This window comes from Drosophila willistoni (assembly GCF_018902025.1).
Source record: "Drosophila willistoni isolate 14030-0811.24 chromosome XR unlocalized genomic scaffold, UCI_dwil_1.1 Seg143, whole genome shotgun sequence".
NCBI lineage: Eukaryota > Metazoa > Arthropoda > Insecta > Diptera > Drosophilidae > Drosophila > Drosophila willistoni.
Window position 1 is genome coordinate 727,475 of NW_025814056.1, and position 14,036 is coordinate 741,510.

The 14,036-nt window shown below is 38.9% G+C and overlaps 1 protein-coding gene across 1 annotated transcript; it reads left to right on the forward strand.

The window, feature by feature from the left end:
* Positions 1-9,871: 9,871 nt before the first annotated feature.
* Positions 9,872-13,352, forward strand: LOC6646334 (T-box transcription factor TBX6). Its single transcript, XM_002069012.3, has 5 exons — positions 9,872-10,151; positions 10,520-10,685; positions 11,920-12,187; positions 12,261-12,398; positions 12,686-13,352. The coding sequence occupies exons 1-5, from the start codon at positions 10,061-10,063 to the stop codon at positions 13,247-13,249; spliced, it is 1,227 nt and encodes a 408-aa protein (XP_002069048.1). The 5' UTR covers positions 9,872-10,060; the 3' UTR covers positions 13,250-13,352.
* Positions 13,353-14,036: the final 684 nt, after the last annotated feature.

Below are 14,036 nucleotides of genomic sequence, written 5' to 3' on the forward strand. Positions count from 1 at the left end.
GAAACAGAGTCACATCGATTCGAAAGATCGGGAGACAGGGGCGTGTTCGAAGACGTCGCGCCGTTCGAGTCGTCGCCAGTCTCGTCAACTGACCAACTGCATTATTCCTTGTCTCCTTCTAGTCAATTATATAAAGAAGAGTTGTTTGTTCTTTTAGTAGGCGTTGATCCAGTGTCTTCAGTGTTTTTTTGTTTTGAAACTGGGATTAAATTCCAAATGGATTTATCTAGTTAAGGGGATTGACTAATGGTTAGCGAGAGCAAAGTAGGTGGATCATGAGATCTTAAGGTCATGCGAATGCCATGCCCATCTAAGTGGAAATACGATCATCATCACTGCGACAAGTTGGTTCGCTGTGTCATAACTCAATCAAACATCAAACATGTCATAAAGTTAAGGCACTTTTCATTCGAAGCGTTTGGTTATCAGTCCGGTCTGAGTGAGGTTAATCAACTCCCCAATATAAATGTTGAAATTAATTATTGTTTACTATCAGAGACGCTTAAATATAAATCTCTAGACGAAAGGACCCACAACATTGAAATCCAATTAAATGCTGGCCATTAAAGAGTCAACTTCCAAGCATGCTGGGGACCCCCAAATTCATTTTTAATTGCTTATTTCATAAAAACAAACCAAAAAAAAAAGAAAAAGAGAATGTTAAACCCAACAAAGGCGATGGCAGGTTCCTTTGGCTAGTTAGAACAAAGAGATTTAATGCGTCGAAGGTGCATATTATCATATTAACGCTTTCCCCCCTTTAAAAACGAAAAAAAAAAGCTAAAACCCACACTCTAACCATTTTCTTCAACTATTATTAATACCACTCTCTTTCTTCTCCTCAATCTTCTTTCCAGTTTTTGTATTTTTTTTCTTAATGTCGTAAAAAGAGAATTTTTTGATTGATATCCTTGGGCTGTCAAGCGATCGCCTAAACGGCTGCAATAAAAAATTTACCACATTGGGGCACAGCGGGCGGTAACTTGGCGCCAGTGATATATTTCACCCTTTTTCTCTCTCTCTCTCTCTCTTTCTCTCTCTCTCTCTCTATCAATATAGAATACAAAAATTCGGTATACGAGAAAACAGCGTGGGTCATCTTGGTCTGAGAATCATTCCTTTGCCATCGTTTGGAGGCGAACACAAAAAGGTGGAAATGTTAAAATTTAATTATGGGTTCGAGGTTTTTGATTGTGATACCCCATCATGCTCATATAACCACCGCCTCCCCTTCCCTCCACTGGTAACTCCTTTAACCATATCCTATGCTATATATCACTGCAATACATAACAACAACAAGAACAATAACAACTCCTCTCAGTGGAGTGTAGAAAAGTCAACAAAAATTTGTTTTTAATTTACAATTTAATATGCGTTATAAAAAATTGGTCTCAATGACGAGACATAAATATTTATAAAGATCCTCCTCCATCTCCTCTACAATCGTTTCTCTCACTCATAGTCTGTCTCTCTCTCTCTCTCTCTTGATCTTTTCTTATTCTCCTGTCTTCAGAAATCGCTATTGAAGTGAGAATGCTCTGTCTTCCCAAGTGATGGCAGCTCAGACCAACTGGGTACTCTATCCAGGCTCATCTCATCTCACTTATCAGGTGTGAGAGTTTTCAATAAATTCAATAAACAATTCGTTGCAGTTTCGCATTACGATTTAAAGTTATCTCAATTCGAGAGAAATAACACTTGCAATATACCATTTTATAGAGGGCATTTTTTGAAAACTGCTAGCCAGAAATTTTTATGGAATAGAAATATAGTTATAAATCTTCTCTTCCTAAAGATCCTTCTCTCTTTTTCGATCTTCAGGTATCTGTGTGTCATATCAATAACGATCACTTCTTTAGCCTCAGATCTGTCATCTGACCAAATTCATCTATTAAGAAATATGCTCCACTTGTGGAGTTCGCATTCCAGTTTTATGTCTTTGTTTAAGTCTGTGTGTTTGTTTTTATACCATGCACTCATTCGGTGAAATGGTGTATTTTAGTATAGAATATATATTTTTAAACAGCATCAGCAGAATCTAAGAACATCTAGATCTTGGAGTTTGGGTTTTGGTAAGATTAAGATTATCAAATGTGGTAAGTAGCTTTTGCAGCAAAAAATTTGGCTATAAATGTTTTTTATTAGGTGGGCCGAAAAGGCGAATTTGACCTTGCTAAGCAGCAAGAAAGGAAAAGAACTTGTAAACATTCCTTTGGTCTTTCACTTAGTGCATGGTATATTGAAGTCGGTCGGGACAACGAACTTACTTTATTTAGTTTTTGATATTCTGATTCTTGCCAAGAATTTGTCAAACATTTTCGTTGTCGCGATTGTGACTCGATTTCAAATATAATATGGTTATCGTATCTCTATATATAGTATATGCCACACACATCACATCACATCGCATCAGTTGAGATCGCATCAGGTATATAACTTGCCAAACTTGCCATTCGCATAAATTGCCAATTTTGGCAGAATTAGTAAGTCAGTTGTCTCTCACTTGGGTATGGTCCTGCAGCCAAGCAGCCAACCAACCAACCAACAATCCATCCATCCATCCATTGGTCAATCCGTCTTTCTGTCCAGTTTGCTACTGCCGACTGTTTTGACATTTAGAGGCGTCGCGACTGCGCCTCATTATTTATTATGAATTCTATAAATATTAATGGATTTTTAAATGCAATTATAACAACTAATTAATAATGTGCATTTTTAATTGTCCATCGCATTGAGGATCGCGAACGGGGAGAATCGCGTGGAGTGGGATGAGAATGAGTCTCTGTGCGTTTGACGTATTGGCTGACGTATTTATTGCTTGTTTTCTCGCTTCAACTTTGGCAGTTATTCAAGTTTTGTGATTCGTTACGATTTGCCATACCAAATGCGCGAAGGTGCGCGAAAAAATTAAACGAGAATGTCTGACAGAATTTATTTTAATTAGTGCGAGTGAGTTGTGAGTGGCATAATCAATGAGTTGCCTTACCCACCTTATCCACCATTCCAGCCACCATCATCCGCCAGCGATTAAGCAAAACAATCCCCAACGATCCCAACTGACAAATGGCCAACGAAAAGGCAAATAGCAAATCGCAAATCGCAAATCATAGATCAAAGATCACAAAAGATCACAGTATATGCCGACAAACGAATATATATGTATATATTTTTCCCCCTCTTTTTTTTTTTTTGGCAAAAACGATCGTTGGGTATCAATTACACAGTTCGACTTCTGTGCGCCTTTGGTGGTTCAGGTCAATTGCCCGATCGACCGACCATCCGCCTTTTGCCTTACGAGTGTGTGTAATCGATATGGCAAAGTTTTTTGTTCTATTGCAATCGATATAGCATGCCGCCCAGCCCCCTACCATGGCTGAAAAAAAAAATGTATCTTAAGTAGCCATTTAATGTTCTCAGATGCCGAGCTACTGATAACAGCAGATAAACCAAAAGACAGTGAGAGAGACAACGAGAGAGAGAGAAAGAGGAAAGCGACCATTATTAGTAGTTGTAAAAAGCACTTGTAGAGGGGGACATATGTATGTATATCCAACTGGGAGCTGCATAACGTGAGAAATATACATAAATATTATGCAGAGAAAGAAAAGAAAGATTTTTCTTTTTTGATCGATCAATGGATGGATCGGTTCAGTTCGGTTTGGTTTGCATCGGATCGGATCGGATCGTTCGATTGTACAAACATCTTAACAAATTATTATGCTGTCTGCCGGAATCAGAGACCAAAAATGTGGAGATGGAGATGGAGATGGAGAAGAGACGGCGATTCCACTTGGCTCATCGTTAAGTATCTCAACTAGTAGCCGCTAGGCAGCCACAGAAAGTGATCATCTCAACGACAGGCCATCGATCATTCCACAAAAAAAAAAAAAACACACAACCAAAATCCATAACCAAAACTAAAGAAACGGAAAGACGGAGACTAAGACGGAGACGGAGACGGACGACTCATGCTGGTGTGGTAGAAAGCGTGTTGGAAAATTAAATCATCGTTGGGTCTTTACTTGGTTATTTTTTGGGACTCAGTTGTTGGTTTTTTTTTTTTTTGTATTTTTTTGGGTTGGATCTGCCTTTTAATGATGCTCAGCGCACCTTGAGCATATTGCGGCTTAGTATTTATCGGAGATCCGAGAGAAAAAAACAACAACGTGAACGTTGGAAAAACAGAGGGTAAAGATCTCTATCAGCGAGTTAACTCGTTTAGCATTTAGTTGCAGGCGCCTATGCCCATGCCCCTACTCCACCCTCTCTCTTTCTCTCTGTGTCTCTCTTTCTCTTTATCTCACTGGGTAACTTTATCATCCAGTTTGCATCTTTATGCTTATGCCGTTTCCCAGGATTATTGGTATTGGAAATGGGTTCTTGAGTTTTGTGCCACGCCTTATTAGTCGCAGACAGTGTCGTTTATATCATTTATATTATTTTATGATGGCCCATGTATATGTCTTTCTGTCTAAATTGTAGGTTTTTTTTTGGTTTTTTTGGGCGATCTTTACAATCTTTTTTCAGCAGGTGACAACGAGATATAGTCCGTGTGACTGTGTGTGTGTGTGTGTGTGTGTATTGGGTTAATTAGGGTTATATCCATGATTTATTGATATGTTAGCCATGTAAGCAGGCCCCTTCTATTGCCCTGTCTCATTGATTATGGGTTTTAATAAGCCAACGATAGTCTTATATGATTTTTTTCATTTTCCTTCGAAATATGAATGTGAGTTTTTGAATATTTTAATTATGCAAACGCTTGACATGTTATGTCTTCGGGTTATATGTGGGCACTCTCGATGAGGTAGTCGACCAATCTTATCGCTTAAACAGACATGTGTCGTCGTCGTCGTCGTGGTCGTGGTTGCTATCCATTTATCCTCCTAGCTACCGTTCAACATCTGCAGATTCATGGCGGTAGATAGCAAACTCACAAAGAAGCAGCAACAGCGTCAAACCTGGAGACACCATACAGAGACAGAGAGAGCGAAGGAAAGAGTGGCGCCATGGACTACTTGAGCAAAGTCCTTCCACGTCATCCTCCTGCTCCTTCTACTTCTGTGGGCCACTTGTTCGCGTCTTTTTTGTTTTTGCGCTCGCCTCGATTTTTATTACCAAAAAGAGAGACGAAGGCGCGACAAGAGACAATAGAAAATTATTACTTCAATTTGGCGACAGCAACAACAGCAGCGGCAGCAAATGTCCATTCCTCGAACAGGTAGAGGTAAGAAGGACCTTGACCAAGCAAACATCTTAAGCGAGATGAGAGGATGCCCGCCTACATGCCACAAAAAAAGAAAATAGACAGACGGACATACGGACAAACACTCAGACAGACAGAGACAAGACAGAAGCAAGTTGGTCACTTTGTGGGCTGGACCAATGTCGCCGCTTCTATGTCCCTCTGACACTTGTCACCATCCCCTGTTTGGCTGGGTCAGTCACATTTTGCCATGCATCGTTTAGTGACGCAATTACACCTGAACCTATCTATCTATGTATCTGTCTATCGGGTCCCCAGCTGCCGACTATACACGGGCGAGTCCTTTGTCGGTCTCAATGCAGGCGTGAAACATTCTCGATTTCCAATCTTTTGTTGGACATATCTAGCTCAAATATTTCCTATCTTTCATATATTTTTATAATTTTTTTTTTTTGCGCACAAACACAAATGTTACTTTTCTTTTCTTTACTTTTTTTTGTTGTTTCTGTTTTTATGATGCACTGGCGCCCGACCATTTGGCCGACGACTGGCGGCTGCCTGCATTCAAATTCAAATCTTTTGCCCCGGATATATGCCGTCTCGAACGTGCTAAATGCCAACGAAATGCAAACTTAATGAGTGTTTGCCGCCCCTAAGGGAAGAGTAACCAGAAATGAGGACCAAGAGACACAATTTGGTTTTGAAACAACTTTCTTTCTAGTCGATTGCCAATGAACTCAAGCTCGAAATTACATATGTATGTAGACAAGGCATACAAGAGATTCAAGAGAATTTGTATAAATTGCCTCAGGGAATGATTGTCTCCTCTACATTTTTATCTGTCTGAGATTTTTAAATTAGCTTCTTATTTAATTCAAGTTCAAGATCAATGACAAATACGAGAGGGATGTTAAAAGTTTAGGTTAACAATAGACATAATAACAATTATGTGTAAACGAGTAAAGAAAACCCCTTAAAACGATCACGTGCACATGCAGGACAACAATCTTAATGAGTTATTTAGGCAAAATATCCTTTAAATACAACAAATTCGAAAAAGTTTATATTAAAATGAACCAGGGCTTCCTAAAGGCAAAGTTATGTGGATACTTTGCGTCGCCGCAATTTTATTAGTCTTAAAAGGATCAATCATAAAACCCACCAATATGTCAGCAACGACAGACCCATCCAGATGTAGAGATCGATAGATCCTTCATATGAATTTTCTTCAATAACCAGTTAAAATTTTGGATACAGTCAATTTCTAGAATCTACCAACTCGAATTCACTTCTAAGGGCAGTGTTCCATTTGATATTGGACCAAGTAACTCTAGTCAATATTACATTAAACAACAAGATCAGAACAATAATGTTTCTTAATGTAGTTCAAAATCAAATAGCAGACTGCCCTTATAAGAGTAAACATCTGAAGCGAGATGTTCTTAAACCAGAGGGACGGGGCTAACTTTGACCGCGTCAAAGTTTGTATACCCTTGCAAGTTTTTTGGTAACTCTTTCCTTTTCAAAGTGGAAAAACGTTTTATCTAAAAAGGCTAATGTTTGCGAAAGAACGGCCTACAATTTTAGCATAGGAAAAAACAAAGATATTGATCAAAGTCACTGTTTTCCACCGATCGTTCCTATGGGAGCTATATGATATAGTTACCCGATCTTTATCAAATTCGGCGCAGTCATTTACAGATATATTAAACTAACAAATGTTTAATTTGAAAGCAATCGCGTCAAAAGTAACGGAGTTATTGGCAAAAGTCACTGTTTTCTAAAGATCGTTCCTATGGGAGCTATATGATATAGTCACCCGATCTTGATCAAATTTTGCACAGTCGTTTATATGTGTAATTAACTCATCAATATTAAATTTCACGACAATAGCTCAGAAAATAACGAAGTTATTTAGAAAAGTCACTGTTCGTGACTTTGTCATTTGTATGGGAGCTATGTGATATAGTGATCCGATCCGGTTGAATCCGAGATAACAACGCCAGTAGTATGTATAAGCTTACATGCAAAATTTCAGCTCTGTAGCTCTTACGGTCTAGGAGGAGTTTGCGTTGATCCAGACGGACGGACGGACGGACGGACATGGCTATTTGAACTCGTCTCGTCGTGCTGATCAAGAATATATATACTTTATATGGTCGGAGATGCTTGCTTCTATGCGTTGCACACTTTTGACCAAAATTAATATACCCTTTTTGCAAGGGTATAAAAAGCTCTTCTGATGTCAAAAGAGAGAACTCCATATCAAAATCTATATAAAGTAAAGGTTTCTCCTAAGCCTAACTAATGATTGTCATTCTAAAGACTGGTTTGGGTCACTAACAAGGCACACCAAATTGAGTATGGGGATGTCCTTAGGTATCCTGACCAATCAAACCCTTACTTATAAGGAACCAGCCAGCATCTTGTATATAAAAAGTTGCAGCCAAAACCCATGCAATCGAATATTAATTCACATGAAATAGGTCCTAAAATTTCAACATTCAAGATTTTATTTTTTACAAATTTTTTTAAATCGAGTTGTGACACACCTAAATAAATAACAGAGTTTCAAGTTTCTTTTTTAACGGCAGTGAAAAATTGGTAAATATTGCAATAGTTTTCAAAATTTGTCGCTTTTTCCCATAAATGCTTAAAAAAAAGAATGAATAATAGAAATCTAATTTGGGAATATCAAGAATGCATTTTAGATCCTATTAAGGAATGTCTTAAGTAAAATAAATTTATATTCTTACTTTATTCAACCTTGTGAATAAAAAGTAGTTTAATAAGAAACAATGAAACCATGTTTATAATTTGGCGGACTTAAGAATCAAATGAATGCAAAATATATGCAAATTCCCTTAAGAAAAGTAAATTTAGTCGCAATCCTAACATTTTATACTTTACTTTTGAGGATTTGCTTTCATAAATGCTATGATCTTGCCTGATTTAAAAAATCTTTGTAAAATAAAGTATTAAAAAATCGATTTAACTATAGAAAGAGCTCCTACCTAAATTAAAAATTTCCCCATTTTGGCATTATTTGACAAAAGAAGAGCTGCTACCTGCTTTGTGGTGAAATGGGGGAACTTTCCTCCCTAATGTATGCAAAAAGCAGTTCAAGAATTCGGTTTTTTAAAATATATAAAGAACATTTTGAAAAAGAATCCTCGAAGCAAACCTTGTTTATAAACAATTTTGAATTTAAACTCACACGAAAAGTTATAATTTTATTGAAATCCATTAATACTTTTCAGCCTATTGCATACTTTAAGGGAAAAAGTTTCCCTACTTCGGAGCATTTGGATCCTCCTATGACTCTAGAAGTACTAAATCCCTAGATCCTCCTATGTATCTTCTTAACATAGGGTTATACCCATTATAAGAGTAATAAAGAAAATAAAATCATTTGTTATATTATTTAAAAAGCTGATTTCTACTCAATAAATCTGACATGAAGACATTTTTATAAAATTAATTAGATTTATTTAAAGAATACAACTATTATTAGAACCATATCTCTTTTGGAATTCGGAATCCATTTTCATTAGCTATAAGAAATTCTCCACTTTATGGCGTTCAAGCAAATTTGGTCAATAATTTCGAATCACTAATTAATGGAACTAATTGCTAGCTACAAAATGTATTAATTTTAATCGTTTTCTTTTTGTGTGTTTGTGTTTTTTTTTTCATATACATATATTTTTTATTGTAAATGTATTTAGGCTTGACAATCTCTGGCAGACAGAGGCAGGCAAATGTCGAAATTCCAAAGCGGGCAATCAACAAAACCAAATGAAATTTATGTTTCACCTGTCTGCATAAAATACATAAATACACAGAGCAGCAGCAGCAACAACAAAAAGGCCCAGACAATGCCCGGCAAAGGCAAGATGGTGGCCCACCTAACAGGGGCTAATTACATGCCACAGAAAAAAAAAGAAATACAAAGATACGATGGAATACAAAGAAGAAGGAGAAGGAGGGAGGCAAAAAACGCATATGCCCAGACTTGAGATACAGATACTCATGCCAAACGGAAGAGACCCGGACGGCTGCAATGAAAATGCCAATGGACATTTTCCGACAGCTCCAAAAAGCAAACCCAAAGAAGAAAGAAATAGCAGCAGCAACAGCAGCAGCAGCAGCTGGGACAGAAGACAGAGGGCACACACTGTGGAAAATCTCACTTCTGAATTACAAACTACGCCACATTCAAGTGGCAAAATGCCTTTAGACGATCATCAGCCATTCCAGCCAAAGGAGATAGACAGAAGAAGATAGATTGGGAGAAAGAGAGAGAGAGAGCAAGTGAGGCAGAGAGGTGTAGATCGATCTGTTGTGAAGGCAACGGCGCAGAAAAACTGTGTGGCTGATGAAAATCAACAGTGCTAAGCGTTAACTTCGCCACTACAGAAGATCCAGTCTCTCGTTTTTCTCTCCACAAAATGGCGTGCAGATCGTTGTTAGAGTGAATACAATATATAGTGTTTTCGGTCTTGTCGTTTCTTCAGCCAATCGGCAACGACCTTAGCATTGGTCCCTGGGTAAACTGGTTTGGCAGGTAGCTAGCTGATCGGCCAGCTCGGGCTGAAAACTGGCTACGACGCACAGTGAGCTAAGCACCAAAGTTGATCAACTCAAGATCAGTTCGTTGCGAAACCTCGTGCGTGCTAGAACCCAAGAGCGCATCGTTCCCAAGAGAGGAAACAAGAAAAAACGGAACATATAGAAAAAAATCAATCTCAAGTGAAGTGTGTCAGAATCAAAGAGATTGTCTGTTTGTGTGTGTCATCGGGATAATTTGTAATATTTTTTTTTTAAAGTCGTCAAGTGAAAACATATTGAAAATGCTTTCCATGCAAGAACTAATGGATATGAGAATGCAACAACAATTGGCCCATGAGCTATATCGTCAGCAGATTATGCAGCGTATACCAGGTAAGTTATCCGTGATTGCCGACGGCAAAATTATATATAGTTAACTGATTACATGAGTGGAAGAGAGAGAGAGAGAGAGGTGGTTATCAAACTTTTAATTAGGATATATGTTTATGCCCTTGACAGTAGCAATTATAATTTTTCATCTAAAATATTTGAATTTGAATCTAAAATGTTATGGCATGTCTTCCTTCATGTCATGGCTCGGAGAGTCCATAAACCTCACAGCTCCCATCTTACCATCTTTTTGGGTAGATCTTCCTCCTTTTGCATAGTAACTCCGCTTGCTCTCCCGCTGAAAGTCCATGTCAAACTAACGAACTAACCAAACAACTTTTTTGCTTTTCTCTTCTCTTCTGTGTTGTCAGATCCCTTTCCGGCTATGTTGCCGCCGCCTTTCAACATGCCCCAGCCGCAAATCATGCTGCCCAGCCGCCCCTCATTGCCGGGCGTTGAAGCCAAACTGGAGAATAACGATCTGTGGCAACAATTCCATAAGATCGGTACCGAAATGATCATCACAAAGAGTGGCAGGTAAGATATAACATTCATATATATGTACATATATAGATAATATATATATATAGGCAGTTTTCACCAATTTTCACAAGAAATAAAATCTTTCGCGTTGCCTTCAATGTGAATGTGTGTGTGTGTGTGTGTGTGCATCCTATGCAAATAGAAAGAAAAACCGAGCGAGTTTTCCAACAAACTTGAAAAGTCAAGTGTCTAGTAAATATTTGCCAGGGCCCTAAACCCTGGGCCCGGGCCGGGCCTAATGTGGCGCCTAGCGATAATTCAAAACGCAGCAGGAGCACACACACACACACGCATATACACACATTCCACACACAAGTGCAACAAGTGCCGGTCGACTCAGTCGAAGAAGATGAAAAAGAAAAGATGGGAAAGATGACGACGACGACGACGACCTGGCGCCGGTTAGCTCATAAAAATCTCTTCTTCATAGTCGTTGACAATCGAGAGTTGTGTTTTTTTTTTTTTTTGAAAACGGAACGTTATATAGTGAGCTGATCTCTCAGCTAGCTGGGCTGCTGCTCTGCTGATCGTTCTACCTGCGCTTTTCACACGTTTTTGTCCCACACAATGGTCTCACATTGTCTTGGAGATATGCATATGTGTGTATTATGTCTACGATTTGTAACGACGAGCACAGTTTTGATAGTAAATTTCGACTACCGAGCAGCAGCAGCTTAGAGTTAGGAAAAGAAATTAACATAATTATGAGTCGAAGTTGGGAGTCAGAGTCCAAGTCCGAGTCCGAGTTTGTTGGAGCCCGAGAGACACTTTCTCGGCTCATTAGACATGCATTGAGTGGCACATTTGGAAGCCGTTAAGATGACTTGACTTGACTTGACTTGAGATATTGTCTAATTGCTTGGCGCCAGGCCTCAGCGAGATCTTTTCAAATCACAATTAATTATATGTCCATTGTGTGTGTGTGTGTGTGTATGTGTAGATAGATAGGCGAATATCCATATATCTAAAGGTATAGGGTAGTAAGGAACTGTGTTTGCGTTACCTTTTAAATCGATATATTGCGGCAACGCCTTCCACACCGATGTTGCCCTTGCCCTGTTCTGATTCCATAATTACACACTTGTTAGGCCCAAAAAGCCACAAATCAAAAAAAGAAAAGGTATAAAAGAATAGAAATAAATAATAGACAGTCCGCCCCGTTCTTATGCGACCTTGATTTATGTACGCAGTATTTTATCAACTTCACTTTTCTTTCTTTTTTAAACAGACGTATGTTCCCTTCGATGCGTGTCTCTTTGAGCGGTCTGGAGGAGGAGACCAGCTACTGCGTTTTACTCGAAATGGTGCCCATTGGCGATTGTCGCTACAAGTTCTCTGGCTCCCAATGGGTGCCAGCCGGCGGTGCCGAGCCCCAGAGTCCTCAGCGCATGTATCTACATCCAGATAGTCCGGCCACTGGAGCCCATTGGCAATCGCAGGCGTTGCTCTTCAACAAGGTCAAATTGACCAATAACACATTAGATAGCAATGGACATGTAAGTTTTAAATCTATCTCATTATATCGATTGGATTGTTGACTAATCATTGTCATTTGCTCCATTCCCGTAGATCGTTTTGGCCAGCATGCATAAGTATCAGCCACGCCTACACATCATACGCAGCGGTGAACTAACCCAGTTGCCCTGGGCTCCGCAGCAGGCGTTTGTTTTTCCCGAAACGGAATTTGTCGCCGTGACAGCCTATCAGGTGGGTAATTTTCTCTCTCTCAACTTTCATTCAGCAAGATCGAAAGACTGGATAAAAGAGACACACACAGACAAAGACTCTGCGGGGGGGAGGTGGACAAACACTAAACACTAATGGACTAAGAAATTGTCGCCTTTTCGAAGTGACAGCAAACAGACAGACAGAAGAGGATATTGTTATTGAGTGTGAACTCAAGTGGTTTTTCGCAACGACTTACTGACGCCGTCTCCTATCGTATTACAAACCGAAAAACTAAACAAAAATCTCCACTTTTCTTTTATTTTTAGAACGATCGCATCACCAAACTGAAGATCGATAATAATCCATTTGCCAAAGGCTTCCGCGAGTCGGGACAATCGCGATGCAAACGCAAGCTGACCAACACTAGCTCCAACAATTCCTCCTCCCACTCCACTCTGGAGTCTGATGGCGATGATGGCTCCAGTGTGAGCAGCTGTGATTCGCCACAAGCCAAACGCCAGCGTCAGGACTGTGAGCAGGACTCGCAAGGACATCAATCGCCAAGTTATTATCATCAGGCGTCCAGTCCTATACCATCCTCTCCGCCAGCAGCCGCCTATCATCCAGCCCATCCGCTTAGCTATGCCTATTTTGCTGCCGCCATGCCGCCAATAATGCCCCTGGCCACTCTCTACAACAGGCCGGCAGTTCCAGTTCCAGCAATTCCAGCCTCCGAGCTGATGTTGTCAGCTCCAATCAGTCCCATTGAGACACCATCGTCGAGCGCCTCGAGCACTTCATCGAATACAAATACACCGACAAGTTCCCCTCGGGCCACCACTTCCACTAAGCGGAATAGTTTTAGCATTTCAGCCATTTTGGCCTATTAAATAAATGGCCTATAATTCACTTTGTGGCCTTTGGTTGTGATTTCAGTGTGCAGTATCGTAACAATTTATACATATATACAAACAAACATACATACATTTTTTTTGCCCATTTTTTTTTTTCCAAACCATTTTTTTTTCTTTGCAATTAATTTGTTAATTAGTTTTAAGCGTGAAAAAATATTGTATCCTAACTACATAAGAAGTACATATTATATATAGAACAAAATTAAATTGCATTCGTTTTTGTTATTTTTTGTCTCTGACATTGAGACTAAACGGGGATAGGATGATTTAACTGGACACTGCTTCTTGCGTTCTCTTTTATTGAGCAGAAGCAGTGTTTATATGGACTAATTGTAAGAAACGGAAGTGCAACAAGCAGTGCCATTCGTAGTATAGACTGCTTGCAATTATAAGCAGTACTCACGAACAAGGGGCATATCAACCAAGGAAAACGCAAAAATAAAAAAGTTTTTGGGATTTTTGCAGCTTTTTGATGGCATTATTTTATATAAATTCAAATTAATTAAAACTAAAAACTAAACATAACTTTGTACAAGGTATGAAGCGTTGTTCTTTTTTTTTAAATTATTGAAGAATTCGTTCTATTTATGATAAAATATCTTGAAATTTATGTTTTTTAATAAATCATTTAGTTCGATTCATAAAAAAAATATATATTATATTTTACTACTCAATTCAAATCAAAATGTTTTAAAGAGTTGATTAATTGTTGATGATTGCTGTCCCCCACGTTACGCCCTTGACTTTGTATATCCTTAAAAAA

Excerpts from the sequence above, each read along its gene's own strand:
- LOC6646334 (XM_002069012.3), top strand. The coding sequence starts at position 10,061 with ATGCTTTCCATGCAAGAACTAATGGATATGAGAATGCAACAACAATTG. Across the intron at positions 10,686-11,919 it reads ATCATCACAAAGAGTGGCAG|ACGTATGTTCCCTTCGATGC; the intron begins GTAAGATATAAC and ends TTTTTTAAACAG. Across the intron at positions 12,399-12,685 it reads TCGCCGTGACAGCCTATCAG|AACGATCGCATCACCAAACT; the intron begins GTGGGTAATTTT and ends TTTTATTTTTAG.